General features: G+C 39.4%; 1 protein-coding gene across 2 annotated transcripts in view; it reads right to left on the bottom strand.

Moving 5' to 3' along the window:
* Positions 1-19,184, bottom strand: part of KIAA0319 (KIAA0319 ortholog) — a 34,390-nt gene that overhangs the window by 3,928 nt on the left and 11,278 nt on the right. The window contains exons 3-16 of one of the 2 annotated variants that reach the window (XM_075052119.1): positions 18,979-19,083; positions 18,211-18,308; positions 17,736-17,823; positions 17,077-17,169; positions 16,313-16,445; positions 14,212-14,440; positions 12,180-12,303; positions 10,648-10,780; positions 9,606-9,754; positions 7,039-7,190; positions 5,762-5,900; positions 4,357-4,516; positions 2,888-3,030; positions 1,407-1,529 (exon numbers count right to left, since the gene is read on the bottom strand). In XM_075052119.1, the coding sequence (XP_074908220.1) occupies positions 1,407-1,529; positions 2,888-3,030; positions 4,357-4,516; positions 5,762-5,900; positions 7,039-7,190; positions 9,606-9,754; positions 10,648-10,780; positions 12,180-12,303; positions 14,212-14,440; positions 16,313-16,445; positions 17,077-17,169; positions 17,736-17,823; positions 18,211-18,308; positions 18,979-19,083 (1,869 nt within the window). The remainder of the gene's footprint in view (positions 1-1,406; positions 1,530-2,887; positions 3,031-4,356; positions 4,517-5,761; positions 5,901-7,038; positions 7,191-9,605; positions 9,755-10,647; positions 10,781-12,179; positions 12,304-14,211; positions 14,441-16,312; positions 16,446-17,076; positions 17,170-17,735; positions 17,824-18,210; positions 18,309-18,978; positions 19,084-19,184) is intronic. The other variant, XM_075052120.1, reaches the window with a different exon arrangement.

The raw sequence follows: 19,184 nt of genomic DNA, 5'->3' as shown, positions 1-19,184 counted from the left end.
TTTGTAAAGTAATAAGAATAGGACAATTTCTAATACAACTCTATTAAAATAACCAATCCTGAGGAACAGGGAGTGGCAACAGGAACTTAGGAAAACTTAGCACCTTCATCTTCTCAGAAGAATCCCTAAAAATTCTTAATCTTCCAGATTAGAAGTGCACGTTTGAAAATTTCCTTCCATTCCAATACCTTCTACCATCCCAAGACATCTGAAGTTTATGTAGGAACTGAAAGTCAAGAGGGCATGGTTACCACCTCAGTTGTTATTCTCTACCTGAAATAAACATAGGTGTACTCTGGGTCTGGCATTTTAGTAGTACTTTAAAAGAGCAGCTGATTAGAGACAGATCCTTCTACCTGCCCGCTTACACTTGCAAATTCAGGAAAACATGAGAAAAATACAGAGAGATGTGCAATAATGTGAACTCCAACTTGTGTATACTCACTATTTCAGTGTTGTTATTACACTATGGAACAACACAGCATTAGGGCAGGGCTGCAGGAAGTCCCAGCCTCAGGCTTAAAACCTACTGTCCCATTTTGGTTGGTCAATTAGTCTTCGCTCACTAACAGACACATGGCCCATGGTTACTTAATGGCTTGTAGCAAACTCCTTATAAATTTCTATAGATTTACTTCAAGACTAGCACATTGCTCAGCAAATGTCTCCAAGCCTGCACAGTACTAAGAGTTGAGCTTTATTTCAACTTATGCAGAAGACCAATCTAGTTAAATTAAAACTATTAAATACTTGAAATAGAGAGGCTTAGCTAGTATGTTAGGTGTGCCACAGAATATAGACATGATTAAGCTGGTGAAACTAAACTGCATTTCCCAGAGGCAACAGGCAAACTGAAACAAACAGTGAGATTAATTATGCCAAAAAGCTGAGGTTTTAAAGGCGACTATATTGGTTAGTCCAGAACACTGGTGTTTTCTGTCCTTCGGTCAGATCATACTTCTGGCATGGAAGCATCAATCACGTATTCAGAGAATCTAAGTTGTTGCCTCTTTTTCAGCTTTCCAACGATCAGATGAATACTACTCAAAAGCTTTGCAATGCCCACACTGTTCAACAACCCTTCCAACTGGCCCCAACTGTTGCAAGCTCTCTCTCCCATAACAAAGTTTTCATGCTTTTTTCCTCAAATAGTGATACTTTTTAAAACTCAAACTTTTAAAATATCTTAAATATAGGCTACTACTGCCAAGATATTATAATTTCAAGACGTTATTCAAGTAACTTTCTACAAAAAGATATTGCTGGGCTGGAAAACAAAGAGACTGTTTTAGTCTTCCCTCAGCATCTACCTCCTAAGTACTCTCCCCATTCTGACAGCAAATTATCAACAGACTAACGAGATGATGAGTTATTCTTGAAATACATCCCACAATACCCAAACTCACCACAATTACTCTCTCCATCATTCAGATAACGATGAATCAAGTTTTCCATCCACAGCTGGTAGCAAATGCAGCGCTTTGTTATGGGGTCACAGTGTCCATGTCCAGAGCATTTTAAAAGACAGGCTAAGAACAAAACCAAACATAGGGTCAGTTGTGTAGATGGACAACTTTTCATGCATCCTCTTACTGCAAGACCAGACTGGTAATAAAGCATCTAGTTGTAACATTCTGATACTTTTAAAATCTCCCATTCCTTTGGTGTTATGTGTTAAACAGATTTACAGTTCAGCAGACTGCTGGCTGTGAAGAGAAATATAAGAATATATCTTATGCATACAATATTGAAATTGTATGCAAGTCAAGAACAGTTTATTCTAATCAGAAATAAACATGAGTTGAAGTTGTGGAATCCAGACCTGCTCCTTTCTTTATGACATATTTTAAGAACTTCTAAAGTACCTGAGAACTGGGGAATATCAGCAGTCTCAGGTACTAGAAGACAAGCATCATACCAATAAGCTAGAGTGTATTTCAGTATTTCAAAACTGAATTACTTTATTTGAGCTCAGAACATTTACATACCTTATATGCTTACAGTAGTAGCTATTGCTAGATCAATGCATCACATCAGACTAAAATAAGTTTTTCTCCTTAAAACTTAGAGTAGCAGATTTGCTATGTCAAGAAAAATGTTAATGCATATTTTCGAGTGACACCTACACATTTTGGTAATCCAAGTACATTTAAAATAGAACAACAGTCCTTTTCACCAGATAAAGACAGACAGAACTTACTACAGAATCAACGACTCTTATTGCCAGAGCTTGCACACTTTATTTGCATTTGCATCATTATGTCCTGATTTTAAATTATGGAAAAGTCGTATCTGTAATATCTGAGTCTCATAAAGGGTTCACATTACTAGTGAAGTTTAAAATAGGCTTAGAAGTCCCAAGTATCTTTTTGGGAAAAAGAAAAAGTTCATTATAAGAAACCCCAGCGGCCTGTCTACATTGCAAATATTAGAAGACTAGGTTATAACACAGTGATCGCCTGACCATTTTGCCCAATACAGACAGACAATAACAAGTTACATTACAGGCCTATTACTGAACACTAAAAGCCTTGAAGGAACCAGCGACATGCAACATTCTATATCATGGCTATGTTAAGTGTTGCCCATCTTCCAATAAAAGATGGTATGAGTGGGGTATCTTTATCCTCATTCCCAAGGCCTTCGTGATGCAGCCGAGATTAAGATGTGCTTTTGCCTGCTGTTACAGATACCTTTTAAAAGAACACAAGTATACCACAAATAAACAAGCATTTTAAGTATTGTCTTCAATGTTATCTTTCAGAAAGCTACATCCAAGCCCAGACACCCAATGGCAGACAGAAGGCCTTCACACACTGTTTCCAGGTGCTACGTTAGCCAAATGCCTGCAAAGTTCCAAGATGAGCAAGCACAATCCAAAACATACCAGCCGTGTCAACCCGCAGGACTTTAAAAAGCAGAAAGTCAGCCTTCTCTTTCAAAAGCTGCAGATGCAGAGTTCGCGAGACATCTGATGCCTTGATCACCTTGGAAGGATGCCCATTCTGCACGTAGAACACAACCGCGGTGCTGCAGAAAGAACAGCTAAGGTCATGACTGCTGTCAAAGATCCCTTTCGTCAGGTATTCAGTTTACAGCCTCTGGTTTTGTTTCTGGAAAGCAAATGCCACTACTGATAAAAGATTAGGGAACTCTGTCCATGGATCAGTCAACTCCATCCAGGTGCCATGGACTTCATTCTGAGCCGGGAGCACCAGCACTTCTCTGGCTTCTCAGTTTCACAGAATAAAGGTGAGGACAACAGCAAACGTAATTCCCTCCTTGGTCTTCCTGACTCTCGCTTTAAGAGAAGTATATGTATATTTGCTTTCCCCACTCTCATCTAGAACCTGTCACAAAGCACTCTGAAGCAGTTTGAGTAACTTCAGGAACTGAATTTAAGAGGAGGAAAAGCTCAGAAGCAAGGGAGCCAGAGAACTTCATGTGGGACCCCTGCCCCCCCCGCCTCCCTTATAAGTTCAGTGGTGTTTATCTCATCCTGTATCAGACACATAAGGGAACATCTTTATCTGAAAAGCAGTAAATGCAAGCTGTGATTAAAAATACCATAGCTATGAATGCTAGATTTTCCAAATGATTTCTTTTCACTTTTAAGAGGTTCCCCAACAGCTAAACAGACACCAAAATGGATTTTAAATTACCAAATAGCTCACAAGAAGTAATTTAAAGATCACTTGTGTCAACAGGTTCTACCAATCACGCCGGTAAGTTTCTCCGGGTGCACACAGCCACCTCTAGCCCTCTACACCAAGCAGAGGGGGTATTTTGACTTCACAGTAAGACACCACACTTAGAAGTATTCATTGTGTAGTTTTCTCTGAAAAAAATGGATTTTCATCACCAGTTACCTGGGAAAATGTTTATAAAATAATTGGAGTATCAAAACCTTAGAAAGGAAGTAGAAGAAAAGGGGAATAAACCAGGTTTGATCAGATATAGCTGGAACCTTGTTTTGAAATACAATACTTGCTTCACTGTGAGAAAGTCAGTCTGTCTCATTCCATCCAGCATTTGGGAAAAACAATAGTACTGTATGGAACAAAGACACCAAAATATATGCACACGCTTTCTTTAAAGGAATAAATTAAAAAAACAACATGGAGAATTTTTAAATTTTTTTTTTTTTAAACAAAACACTTCAGTTCTGAGCCTCCAGAGAGCTTACTTCATCAATTTTCTACCACAGCAAAAGAAAGTCACCTTTTAAAGTATACACTGTTGAGGCCTATAGCATTTTTGTTGTTGTCTTAGAAAAGATGACTGCAACTAATTATGAGCTATGACAGAGTCAATGAAAGTCACAAATCTTCCTGACACAGCAGGATATCTTTGTACCTTATATCTGAGTAGGCTTGTATCTTCTGAACTTTGATATCTGAATCCAAAACATTCAGCAATACGGCCAGCTGTCTCACCAGGGTGTCTTTCTGCTGTTCACTCAGCTGCCCCACTCCAACTTGCAGAATCAGCTCCACCAGACCACTCCTTTTGGGATCTGACAGAAGAAGAACATGCTATTCTTTCAGAACCTGGCGAATCTTTCGGTAGCAACTGAAGACAACATGCAGTACTCAAAAGTATTTATTAATACTATATTTTCCTGCATAAGACCCATATCCCTTATAACCCAATCCTTTTGTATTCTTAGAAAAGTGCATTTTCACATTCCCTCTGAAACAAACCTGGTGGGTCCTAAGATAGCAACCCAGCTTATCAGTTGAAAGTACTTCAGTGTGTACTTCAGTTCAGTGCTAACACATTTCTGTGCAGAATAACAGCTTCAGTTCCCCTAAATCCCCCTTCCTTCCCCCTAAGTTGCACCTTAAGGTCAGAGGTAAGGACTAGGTGAGTCTAATTCTTAAGTTCTCTGCTAGTTATCTCTTACTGGCTACCACCCAGGAAAAGGGAGGCAAAGATGGACTCATATGGTAGCAAGACCACGTGAGCGAGTCTAAATGAGGACAGTCAATTTGAGAAATATCAAATATGTTTACCTTCACAAACTAAGGGTTCTGTTAAATAATACTTGAAATTCTAGAGTGCCTTGCAAACAAAACAAGCTTCACAGATATCTAGTGAGAATCCTGAGCTAATTATTGTGACGACATTCAACAATAAAGCAAGGAACAAATAAAATCATTGCTCAGGAACCAGACAGACAAGAAATCTGACAGACCCAGGATTTCAGACTCATTTCCTGAAATCTCAACTTATGCTTCTATCACATCGCCATTTATCCTTCATTTGAAAACAGGTAATATATATGAGTAATATCAAACCATGAAAAGACAATTTAAAAAAACCTGAAATTCTGAGGTTTGTTTTTGTCCTTCAGGATGAAAGAAGGAAAACAAGCAGCATTTGTACCTAAACTTAATGCTCAGCTCCCATCTCTTTCCATTGGCCAAACTGATTAACAACCAGAAAAAAGAACAAAAACCTACAATGAATGAAAAGCAACAAAAACCTAATGAAAATATTAACTAGGAAGTACAATTTTTATTTATTTATGCTTCCAGTAAGGCAGTGATGTAACTGGTAATTAAGAATTCTGACATGTCTTCTAAACCAGGACACACACTCAGGTCTATTGAGAGAACAATAAGAAGGTAGGAAGAGAGTGACCTGTTTGCTTTGTTTTTTAACTTGAGAGAATCTTGTCACCACTGAAATAAATAAGCGAAAAGGAGAACAAAGATGAGGTATTCGCAACGTATCGATGACCTTTTAATTGTCATACCAGGCCGCACTTCAACAGTTGCTGAATCAATATCTGAGTCTCCTTTAGCATCAGTCACTTTCAAGTGAAAAGTATAGGTTCCTTCCACCAGATTAGTTAGCTGCAGTACTGCCTCATGGTCTGAGCCATGGATCACATCCTGCAAAAAAAAGGTACCGGAATGATTATACCCTCAGAAGAGTTGCAGGTGTCACTATCAAGTCAGGTATCTGGTATGACAGTGTGAGCTCTTGCTTTGGCTTTTAGACAAATGTTACCTACCCACAGTTTATAGCAGAGTAATGCAAATGTGGAAGTGGCAGTTAATGAGGATGTCTGCACAGTATGGATGTTTTCATTAAAAAAGAACCCCAGACAAAACAGCTGACATTCTCAAGTACTCATCTGCTTGAAAATCTGAGACAATTACATTATTTCTCAATTTTACTCCAGTATCGTTAGTTCTGCTTTCTTAACTCCCAAATTATTTCCTTTCCTTGGAGTTCATGTATCTCCAACTACCATCTACCACCTATATTTAAGCTAAACCTCTTCAATTCTTCTCATACCCTCATGTGAATTACTTCTAGAAGCTTTGTTATCATTTTGCTGTTTCTCCTCTCCCAGTTCTTGCTGATTTGCCACTATCTTCCTGACTACAAAGAGCTGTCCACAACACTTTCTGCAGATAGGCAAAAGAAGTTATCACAGCTTTAGTAGCTGACATATGAACTTCAGTTTATCATGAGGTACTTCTGCTGCCTGGCCCCACTTGGAGAGCAGATTCCACTGCCCTAATGATGCAGGCTATTCACTGTGGTCTGCCAGGCAAAGTATCTATACAGCTAGCACCAAACACCATTTTTAACTTAAAGCGCAAGTTTCGCCTCATCTTGCACCAGACATGATTCCTTAGTCTTTATCAGTACTTCTTGCTCTCTCAGAACCTTCCTTCTTTGGAATATTTGGATTTCAGATGATTCTTCTCTCAAACACATTAGCTTGGTACTATCACCAATCACTCTTGAAGAGACACAACTTTATTCTTCTGTCTCAAGTCTTTCCCGACTAAGTCCACGCTGCTGCAGTCCTCTTACTTAGCTAACACATTCTATAGCTATACTGAAAATATCACAAGCCCTGTGAACCAAAGCATTAGAGACAGCAGGGGAAACAAACCAGAAACAGACACCATGCCTCACAGCATCTTATGAGTGATACCTGCTTGCCCTGCTGCAGGGATGCTACATGCATAACGAAAGCCAAATTTGACTCATTATAACCTTCAATAAACTTACCCCAGCTGCTGGGCTTTGACCATCCCGAATCCACAAATACGACACAATCCCCTGGTCATCAGCAGACCTTGAGCCATCCAAGGTAACAGAGTTATTTGGAAGCACTAGAACATGCTTTCCACCAGCATGCGCCCGGGGTGGACTGTTGTTTTCTAGCCATAAAAATAGCGGAGGAGAAGGATTTGCTTTCAAAACATGCAAAATGTGACATGCTGTTGCCAATACACCCACACTGCAATTCTTTACCTGATGATTACAGGCAGTAACAACAGAATCTTGTCTCAAAGGTACAGGGAAAGGATGAGTGGGTATAGAGAATTTGGCTCCTGGATTATCACAGCCTGACAAAAGCAGAGCTGCACTATGAGGAGAATACCAATAAGAGGTACCATCCAAAAAGATCTTTTTCAAAAAGCATTGTGGGATACTTAGTTTCACAATAACTTAAGCATCAAATCTTCTCAGTCAAGCAAAAAGATTTTCCTGCCTACTTAGAAACAGAGCCCAGTATGAGATCACCATGCTGGGCTCTTCTCATCTTGAGAATCACTTACTACCCAACAGAAGCTTGTGTAAGGTTTTGTATCTTCACAATGCTTGTATTTAGGCAAAGTGTAATCAGGAAATTTAGAGTAAACCCAGTTCCCGAATGCTTTTTGCTTCGCTGCTAGCAGTGAAATTAAGGCATGCGTTGGGAGTATGGCCAAAAAACACCAAGGAAACATGAACACATTGTCTTTCCAGAAAGAAGACATCACTGACTTTTGTTTAGAACACAAGTGGTAAGAGAGAGCTCCAGGAAGCTGTGATGCTAAGTGAAATACCTTGCTGGTCTGAATATTAGTTTGGACATAAATAATTCAATTTTGGGCTGATCTCCAGGGCATTGGCTATAACTCTGTTCTTTAGAACAGCATAGAGTTCTCTGTGATACAAATGATCTCCTTGTCTCTTCCAAATAAACCAGCTGATTGAACCTGGGTATTGGAGCACTAAATATTTTTAATATTGAACCTGTGACTGTAGTCAGTACATACTGTGGCTACACTTCACAGCATGAATGAGACCATGAGACACATTTGGGCAGAGCTGTTGCCATGTGTTTCTGACTAAACACCTAAATGAAACTCCGAAACAGTTCAGCCAATGATGCACATGGCTAAAACTGAGTCCAGGTTCTTCTTCAAGATTCATTTGTTCTGCAGTGATACCAAGTGAAAAAGAAACAAGCCTGCACTGTTTTGACGAAAGTCAGCAGCTAAGATTCTAATGCAACTCTACTATCATCTCATAAATGGTATAGGTATCACACTTGCAGAGCCAGAGCGCACTGCTCCCCTCAAAAAACAAGGTATGCAACAGAAAGCCAAACTCTGGATCAAACAAGATTTAGAATGTTATTACACCACCTTCTTTGAAAGGAGGCATAGGCCCATGGTGATTGCTAAAATCCCTCCTTAAGGAACAACATGAGGCAAAAGATGGTTAGATTATCACCACCTGCAAACTTGAGGGTGCAACATAAGTCAAAGCCACAAAATCTGTCAGAAGTACCTGACAGCACCTCTGTCAGAAAAGTAACGAAGCTGGTGAAGGGTCTAGAGCACAAGTCTTATGAGAAGCAGCTGAGGGAACTGGGGTTGTTTAGTCTGGAGAAAAGGAGGTTGAGGGGAGAGAGACCTTATCACTCTCTACAACTACCTGAAAGGAGGTTGTAGTGAGGTGGGTGCTGGTCTCTGCAGTCAAAGTAACTAGTTATAGGACAAGAGGAAATGGCCTCAAGCTGCACCAGGGGAGGTTCAGAGTGGATATTAGGAAAAATTTCTTCACTGAAAGGGTTGTCAGGCATTGGAACAGGCTGCCCAGGGAAGTGGTTGAGTCACCAACCCTGGAGGTATTTAAAAGACATGTAAATGTGGTGCTTAGGACCATAGTTTAGTGGTGAACTTGGCAGTGTTAGGTTTCCAGTTGGACTTGATGATATTAAAGGTCTTTTCCAACTTGAATGATTCTATGATCTCGTAGAGTAGGTAGTATTATCCTAAAGCCTCTTCTACAGCATGCATGTTAGGGGGAAGAAAAAATAAATTAAAAAAACATCACAGCAACTGTTTCTCTGTATCAAGAAAAATAAATGCAGGTCTTTTAATGTTAAGTTTTTAAGTAGAAATTGGTATACTCCGAGACCTCACTTATTGGATGTTGCTTAAAACCCACAGTAAAATTGCTTTTCTGCTCAAAGCTTAACTTTGAGAAGAAAATAAAAACATATCCTCTTAATGAAATAGACACACCATGGTCAAAACCAGTATTTTTGGAGCATTTTTATTACAACTAATTCTGCATATATTTAACTTCTAAAAAGCCTGCAGTAAGCAAAGTTAACTCTACTGGTCACTCACAATACTACTTTATTACAAAACAACAGTAACTCTTCTTGAATACCCTTGAAATATAACAAACAAATACATTATCCCTTTCTGTTCCAATTTCCTTTACATTCTATTAGTAAGTGAATTAACTGGTGAGTTGCCTACCATATCTTAAGAAGCAGCAACTAGGCTTACCTTCCTTCACAGTAATAGATAGCACAGATGCACTGCTTAAGCCCTGTTGGTCTTTCACGGTCAGCCTGAAGCGATAGGTACCAACCTGAAGACCAGTCACAGTTGCTATTGCTTTGTCACCATTTTCCATCTGTACAGAGTTTGGTCCACTGAAACAAAACACGTCAGAAAAATAATCCTGCACAGCCAGCCAAATTGTTCTTTCAGTAGCATCGCTCATGCCATTTGCTTTTATGTATATTGTAGTTCTACTACCACTGTAAGCACTGATGGTTAAAGAACTATAGGACATGAGTTTAGTTCAGAGAATTCATAAATCCATTTTTTCAAGACATTCAAAGCACCCAAGCATCACATACCCAGTTATTAGAAAAGTAGAAAATGCACTTGAGAAGTTCAGTCTCCTCACTGTTCTATTTCATGGGAGCATGCAAACACTGCTGCTCTAAGAGACACTCACAACATGTACAGGGTGCCAGCACACCTCTTCCTGCACCATAGACATGACAGTTGCATAAACCAATACTTTGTCCTTATATTAAGGATCAATTTGTTTTGCACATAAACATACAATTACAAACTTTTGTAAAACATTTTCAGTCATCATTCAAGAGTGTTTTAGTCACTTACTATTGAAAGCTCAGGCTAAACAGATTGTCAATTTACTTTATTATTCAACAAACAAGTGACTAAGAAACCCTAGTTCTAAGCACCGATGGAAAGACTTTGTACATTACGGGAGGGTACCCAAGCCTGTTACTTGCTTTTTAACAGGAGACTTGGAAGTTCCTGTTATTTTTCTCTTAACTTTCTAACAGTAGGACTCAAAATGACACATTGCAAAACACAGGCAGAAACTGCCTAAGCTTTGCAAGTTGAACTTAAAATCCTGTCTCTTACCCTTTTACCACCTGAGCAAGCAGATCCTCAAAGCAGTTCTCAAACAGTGCATCACACAACACAATTGCCTAAGAGGCTCTGGCAACCAATCCCTTTCACTTTGTTCTCTATTTTACTGGAGATTAGTAAAATCTCTAGATACCTGATATTTTCCCAATGATAGAAGACAATGCCTTGGTCATCTTGGCTTTTGCTTCCATCCAGTGTAGTACTTTCTACCGGGAAGGTCAATTCCTTGTCAGGGCCAGCCACTGCTACTGGAGGACTGTTATTTTCTGTAAAAATAGTATTTTGTATATGACATTTGCAAGATAGTTACTGGCAAGGACTGCCAATCAGAGGGAAGATTTTACACAAATATTATATTACAAATTTCATATATTGGCTCAAAGGTACAAATCACAAGTATAACGTGCACAAGCCAGCAGAAAATACTAGGTGGGAGAGACCAGCTCTGCAACCAGCCAGATCCAACAGCAAGTACTTCCTTTTTTCAGTCACATCTGAAGGCACAGTCACACTCCAAAAATTTTGCAGCATGCTCAATGCATTGTATGAAATCTTTTATAACAAGAGCAGTGGGGTATTGTCCTGGTTCCATCACTGCATCCCTTTCAAAACCACCCACACGAATATGGTTCTTTGCCCTCGAAGAAGATAATGGCGCAGGTTTTCTGCTGCTCAAGGTCAGCACGAGTCCACTAAACTAATGCTGATTTAGAGCCTTTGAGAATTTAGTGTAGAAATATATAAACTATTATTCTGTTTTCAACCTCTGCTTTTTTGGCATGGTAAAGCTGGCAATGCTACCATTTTCCTGGATATTTATTTACCCTTAGACCTGACTTCAGCAATAACATCTTTCTAGTTCTACACTATAATGGGTCTAAAAGGCACCACCACACGCTATACTTCCAAATTCATGTTCTTGATTTCTGCAGTAAATGCCTGCTGTAAAGTTTTCCCAGAAGGGGTAATCCACAAAAAGATGTGTAATATGCAACAACAGGAAGACAAAACATTGCCCCATGGTGGAATGTGAGACCTTCAGATTGGCAGAAAAGGCCACTTTGAATGTAACAGGCAAACACATTACAAAAAAAAAAAAAGCATAAGAAAATCTCATGAGGCCTGGACCATTTGGGCCCATTCAGGCCCATTCATCACGCAGCTCCCATATCTAAACAAACGTGTGAAAGATTCCCCTTTTGAAAATTCCTTGCTTGACACTTTTCCCTAGAAAGTACAATGCAATTCTAGTGAGAATTCAAACCACAGAAGGATTCTTGAAGGAGAACTGCAAAACATAATAAAACTGAGCAAAGCATTGATTGATACCCTGAGCAGTTTTGCAAAACAGACTTTGTAGGACATTAAACTCAAGGGCTCCATTTTTGCTTCTAGAAGTACACTCAAACACATCTCCATGCAGGTTGCCTTACATAATCAGGCCAGTGTGAGCCCTCAGGATCCAGACTTTCTATGATTCTACACTTGTTTTAAATGTTTGCTGTCACAGAAAATGGAGGTGGAAGAGTCCTTGATGCGGGGATACCAGACATTCAGACTGCCATCTCAGTGGTGCAATGCAGGGAGATGAGGCATTCGAGGACAGTGCTAAGACACCAAGCCGGCCCACCCCGAGGGACCCAGACCTGCCTGCAGCTGACTTACCAGGCTGTACGATCAGTGTGACCTCAGCTGTGGACCTCTGCCTTGCAGAGTCTGTGACAGTCAGCTGAAATGTGTAATCTCCTTCCTGCATTGCAGATAACTGGAGGTACGGTGTCCGCACTCCCTACACGGCATTAATAAAGACAGAAAGCGTGAGATAAAACAGAAATGCTCACGGATTATGAAAGGTCTTACAGAGGAAACGTGACGAAAAAATAAAATTGGTTTTAATTCCTAAATACAGTGTTTGAGTAAGCAGTTTAAGCACCCTGTAGCCAAAGAGGAGACTTAAATTTTGATGCACAGACAGATGTAATGTATTCACTAGTGCAACTGTCCCTACCAACCCAGAGAAATATCTATAGGCAATAAACCTTCATTTCATATGATGGTATATTTGCTGCATTATTTCTGAACAATGGTAATTGTGAAACACATAGGACATTCATTTTCTCAATTACAAAATTAAACACTGACGGAAATTATTACAGCTTATTCTACTTCCTTAGAGATATTTTAAAACCAAACATCACGACATTCTTTAATATAATATTTATAAAAATTGTTAAATGCAAAACCAAGCTTGACTTGATCCCAGCCAGATAGGCTTATGGAAAAAAAACATATTAAACAAGAATACTCTGTCCTGAGTATACTCTTCCAGCAGTATTAGTTGATATATGTATAAGCTCATAAAATGACTGGGCCCAGCTATAGATCCTTTTGCTAATAAAATGAACATTTGTGGCATCTCTCATATGAGGAATAACAAATCACAATGCAACTAGGTTTGGGGGTTGTTTTGATAAAGATGGTAAGGAGAACTAAGGGACTTGATAAGTGATTAACTAACCAGCAGAAGTACTTGTTACATTGCACTTTAACCATGGATACCATGTAACACACCCGAGACCAGCATCCTTAGCTTGAGGGACATGAAAAAGATTACTAGGCTCTTGAAAAGTAACTGTAAATGCTCTTGCATTTCCACATTAAATATCCAATGAATCTATTAGGTATCTCAAGCAGTCATTCCCTTCTTTCAGGAAGGTTGCTTTAAGATTGAACAGTTCTTAAAAACTACAAGTTCAGGTTTCATGTATGCTTTTGGAAAGTGTTTGTCCTAGTAAATGACCAGAAACAAGCCATTATGTTATAAAGCCCTTCCATAGTTTCGTAATTGCCTCTACAGTGTTTGCTTGCATCAATATTACTCTTTTCCTAAACAGATCTACAAAGTGATCTCTTCCTAGTTCTGAAGGTCTAAAGCATTTGCAACATAGCAGAAATCATGTCTTCTAAAAAACTACTTCTCAGTTTCAGCTGGCTTCATTACATTAATTACCTCAACTGCCTACAGAGCTACAACTTACTGAGTTCAAGTCCACTGAAAATTTTTATTAACTTTTCTCAGATCAAAAGAAAAAAAATACAGCCATGAAAATAAGAGAATAAATTCAGTTAGCCTTCATAGGAAACCCATGTTTTAGTGAACATAAAAAACCCACCACAGAGTATGGCTGCATAACACTGCCAAAAGTCTTATCATCTTTCACTCAGAAAATTAAAGTTCTGTTTGAGTCCTACTTTCTCCAGGAGAAAGTGTTACAAGAAAACCCTGACTACACACACATTCTCCCAAGAACAGTTTTCAGCATGTCCAGCATCTCAGAAGATGGAAACCTGTGGAGCAGACTCTAGGGCCCAAGGACAGACATTGTGAACTCAAAGTCTTTCCAAACCACCAGGAAACAAACAACAGCAGGAATCAGAAATGGCCACAAGGAATGAAAAAAAAGATGAGAAGGAATTAAAAGTAGTATCTAAAATAAGAGCTGAATATATCAGAGAGGAACAAAAAAAAAAAAAAGCAAAACCAAACCAAATCAAACCAACCTCCCCCCCCCCCCAAAAAATAACAGCATTCTAGATATTTCAGTGCTTTTAAGTAGCTACTTAGGTATGTGTTTGCTGGTGTTAGAGGCAAAGATAGAAGAGCTCTCCAATCCTATACAAGGAGAAATAGACATACCTGCATTGCTACAACCTTGCCTTTGCTTTTGGGACTGAGTGACCACTCATAGCTGACAATTTCGTGGTCATCGCTGCTCTGGTTTCCATTCAGCGTGATGAAGTTCTGGGGCAAGGTGACTGCCTGATTAGGTCCTGCATTGGCAATAGGTGGGTAATCCACTGGTTTGTTGACAGTCAGAGATGCTATGGTGGAGTTGGCTGCTCCATCTGAATCAATCACTGTGAGTCTACAAGAGGAAAAAAATATCGGAAATCTGTTAAGATGGACTTCTGCCAACTCCTAAGTTCAAAGGTTAACTTTTTCTGGCACTTTTTCAAACACCCCCTAAAACAGAGCCAATGATTAGATTATACGAACTTCTGCTTCAGAAACACACATCCCTCAGCTAAGGTAGAAAAGAAATTCAGAAGACTGTTTTCAAACACAGCTTTCAACCTTTAAGAAAACAAAAACCAAAAACCTAGCTATTCTGGATACCAGATGAAACCCCTTCCCTGCAGTCAACGGCAACTCCACCAATTTCAAACAGATTTCACTGCAAATTCTTTAAAAAATTTACTTAGTAAAAAACAGGGAATTCATTCATCAGCCATAGTGGAACAGTCCCTGTTAACAACCACATCCAATGCTACTCTGGATGTTCAGAAGCTCTGCTTATAGCACAGTAGCAGTTCCTAACTTCTTATTTCTTTGTGGCACACTATTACCAATTTTAATGGAGCTTAATATCAGCTCAGATTTTCTGAAGATGTCAAGTCACAAAACTAAAAAAAGCACAGGGTTTAAAAAACCACTATTGCCTCTCAGAAACAAAACGACAAATCATCTTAAAGTGAGACTGCTGCAGACACCTGAAAGTGATGAAAGACTGCCCTCCACAGTGTGGTAACCAAATACATCTCTAATTCACTCCGTTGTGAAAACTGAATACAGGCTGACCACATGGAAGGGAACCACTCAAGGCCTTCCCTAAGTGGGAATAAAACTAGTGTTCATTAACTCTGTCATTAGGAAACACATACTTTTGCAGTGGATGCACAGGCATGCGTATCAGGAGCACTGTATGTTGTTGACCACCTAATTTCCTGTAAGCTTGAACACACTGCTCTATTGTTCAAGTACCTCAGCCTCCCCTAAAGGTGCACAGAGATAGCAAGAGATTTCTTAATTCCCTAGGGTTTGGAAAACACTTAGAGCACTCCTTCTAAGCAAGTTCTGCCCTTTTAATACAGAAAAAAATCCTATGCTCATTTCTGCCGCTGTACAATGTGGAACAATTCCAGTAAAGAACAAAGAATGAAAGTTGAAGCTATGCAATTTTTGGTGAAGCTTATGCAAAGCACCACGTTTAATGCATATGTACGTTGGCTTCAACATTCTGCTGATGCTACACTGATACATAACATATTGACTGGTAGGCTGTTACCCACTAGCAGCCAAATAACCCAGGGTGGGTCAGTGGGAAGTCTGCCTCTGTGCAGACTAGGCTTTAAGTTAAGAAGTTCAGAAAATAAACTCTGATTTTAATTAAAGCACTCAGAAAGACAAATATTGCTTCTATTGTCTAGACAAAATCCAGCTTCAGCAATGCATAAGTGGAGGAAAACAGTAGCAAGGCAAAAGCTTTTATGAAGAACAGAATGTCTCTTATTAAAATCAGCACACAACAATGCCTTATGAGAATCAGTTTCCCAATATTGTTCTGTCTGCCACTACCCTTCAGGGGATGTCTTTCACAGCCTGACTGCAGAGTTTCATCTCGGGGCACTTGCCAACTTCTAAGCTGGGGAAAAAAAAAAAAAAAAGTTCTGTCACAGTCTTTGCTGGGAGTGGGAAGTATTTCATTTCTGTTACCTTGTTTTGCATAACTTTGTGCTGTAAAGTATCACTACACCAGTATCACATAATCACTGCAAGCACTTTTTAATAAAACTGCTCCCTATGTCTCTCCACCGTGCAACATGAAGGGTAAGAGCATGCAGAAGAAAAAAAGAAGTTTTTTGTTTGAGGAGGTACATGTGAGCACAGAAAGAAACAAAGATTTAGCTGACATCACAGAAATAGTTAAAAACCCAAAGGAAAGCATCTGTGCAGGTACCTGAAAGTGTAGTTTCCAGGAACAAGGTTAGACAAGTGCAAGACAGGTGTGTCAGCAGATGCCTTCTGCTCTCGCAAAGGACCTTTAATTTCCTCCCAGTGGTAACTCACTATCTTCATATCATCTATACTTTCTGTAATCATTAAAGAAAAACATGTCAGTTTCTTGTAGCAATTGCTGGAATGAATACTAAAGTTTATCACGCAATGATCCCTAACTGGTTTTCTACAATTCTCTTTTCAAGCATTTTCAAACAGAGTTCATGTACCATAGCTGTTAAACCACAGATTCCAAGTTACATTTGGTATGGTTTATCTAAACAAACAAAAAAATTCTTCACACGTGCGTGAATAAAAATCAGTCTCAGACTCTGCACATTCCAACTTGTCTGCTCTCAGTAATTATGAATGTAATTATGACATCTCATCACAGCTATGCTGACAACTCTCTACCATGGCCCCAGCTGTACTGGCACAGAGGCCTTCTGGGCAGGACAGGAAGAAGCTGTAAGAGTAGCTGCTGTTTAGATGCAGCAGCCTCCAACATACCGCCATCTCAATCCTCAAGTGGAAGGCTGCATTTTATTACTTTTTTTATTTAGTAAAATAATTTATAACTGGACTCAAATCCCCCAAATAAATCATGATTCTGGGAACTTCTGAGTAGAGTGAGAAGAAGGAATTTCACTTGTAACTGACAAACAATAATCTTGTAACTGTATATTAAAAACACAGGATATAAGCACAGGATGGTCCAGTACATACGACTGCCATCAATGAAGGTAGAAGTTGTAGGCAAAGAAACTTCTTGTACTTTGGGTGAAGCAACAGCAACAGGTGGCTGGTTAACTCTGACTGCTGTAAGAAAGATGAGGGGTGGGGAAAAAAAAATAAAAGGTAATGAAAGACCAGGCAAAACTAATGTTTAACTCTACAGAACAATAGTCCCCAGTGATTTAAATCTAGGATTGACAGCTTTGCAGCATCTGCTGTCCTTTTTTGGACAAGGGAGAGAAAAGGTTACTGAAGAGCAGTGCGCTGACGCAGCAGTCTTCTGCTGCAGCCACTTATAACTGGTATAATGTAGATCAGACCTGAGCACTGTAACTTGCAGCTAGAGCTAGTTCAACACCTGATTGCTGTTCCTAGCTGTACTGGAGAAGGGGACCATAAAAGGTGTCATGATGCTATCTCAGGCCTTGCATGAGGAGGGTACAAGACCAGAGAGCACTTAAACACAGTGAGCAAGATCCTTAACTCAACTTCCTTAAAATGCTTTATAGACACCAAGATATGAAACATCTCTGCATGACTGGCATACCAGATGTCTTTGACAGACAGTAACTGACAGACTATTAGATAAGCATGTTGTACAACTACTGCTGTTAAGAAATTAATTTCATTACTTTAGCCAACTGATTTACCTGGTTTGACTGTGACATTTACAAAACCTTCACCAAAGGCATTTTCACCAGAAACTGTCACTTTGAAGGCATAAAGTCCCACCGATAACTGAGACAAACACAGAACACATCAGGTTACACGTCAAATTATACAAAAGCAGTATGCATAAGTCTGCCAATCATACTGTAAACAGAGAAAAATCTAGATATGAAACCTCAAGCTCCTTTTATAAACAAATACACAAAAGGCCACTAGTCACTGCCCAGAAGCAGGGAATACAAAGCAAACACTTAAGAATTTTTACTGTATCTTAGAAAATTATTAAAGCACTCTAAAAAAGACACTTCTAATCTGGTAAAGATTTGGCAACTCAGGTTAAGTGAAGAGATTCTGGCAGTCATTTGAACTCCTTGAATCAAGGTGCCCTTCCCACAGGTTAGATTCCTGTGAAAGGACCACACAAACACAGTGAGCCTGAGCTTACAGCTCACTTACATGAGAGAGCTTCAAGGTCTGGCTGTGCCTGCGCTCCATTTCACCACCATAGTCAGCAGGGTGACTGATTAAGCTCCACTCATAGGTGTAGGCTGTTTCTAAGAACAATAACACATCATAAGAGTAATCAGCTTTGCCTTCACAATAAGCCCAGGAAACAAAGAAATCAAGTTCACCATCCCTCAGATAAAATGCTACAGTAGGCAATCATGACTGCTACTGTTTAAATCTGCAAAACAAAGCAGTACGAATACATGTTAAACTTCTACAGTGTGTTGTAAATTGGTAAAGCAGCAAGGATGTAATAGACTTCACAAGTAATTGCTTCACAAAAACCAGCTTCATGTGAAGTGAATGCTTTTTACATAGCTACCTATGAAATATGTATTCTTTGCTGCTGCAGTTCAGATGCTGGTAGTTTTAAAGTAAATGTTGCATTCAGAACCTACTCCCCCCCTGCTCCGCTTTACAGCAAGATGCTATAACCTGGCCCACATCGTCTTTTGCTAGAAACTACAGGCTTTCTATTGAACCATCTGGCTAATGAGTTCAGCTTTTGAAAATAAAAGCCACTTTAAAATAAAATAAATCTCTAAAATCCAAAGGAGGAAATCCTCTCTGCAGCTGGAGCCACAAAAAAGGTAGCAGTAGGAGATGAGAAAGCTGGTTTTATCCCAAGGTGTGGATGTTCACATAACTCAGGACTTGTCTGCATTTACAGGTTGGTAGTGTGTGCACCTCCTTGTATGCCAAGGCCATTCAACTCACCTGTAGGTGGTGACGGGACAACAAAGGCATTCAGTTCAACCTCATTTTTGGGTAGCATCACTTGTATGTTATCTCCAGCAGACACAATAAGTTCTTTTACTGTATCTAAGACAGAATAAATACATTATGTTTTAACAGAAGGGATGGATATAAATTTAGTATTCAAATATTATTTGTAATGGAGTAAGTAAAATTTGACAAACACT

Source organism: Buteo buteo, chromosome 20 (assembly GCF_964188355.1).
Source record: "Buteo buteo chromosome 20, bButBut1.hap1.1, whole genome shotgun sequence".
NCBI lineage: Eukaryota > Metazoa > Chordata > Aves > Accipitriformes > Accipitridae > Buteo > Buteo buteo.
Note: the sequence above shows the minus strand (reverse complement) of the source record. Positions and strands in the feature narration are given on the sequence as shown.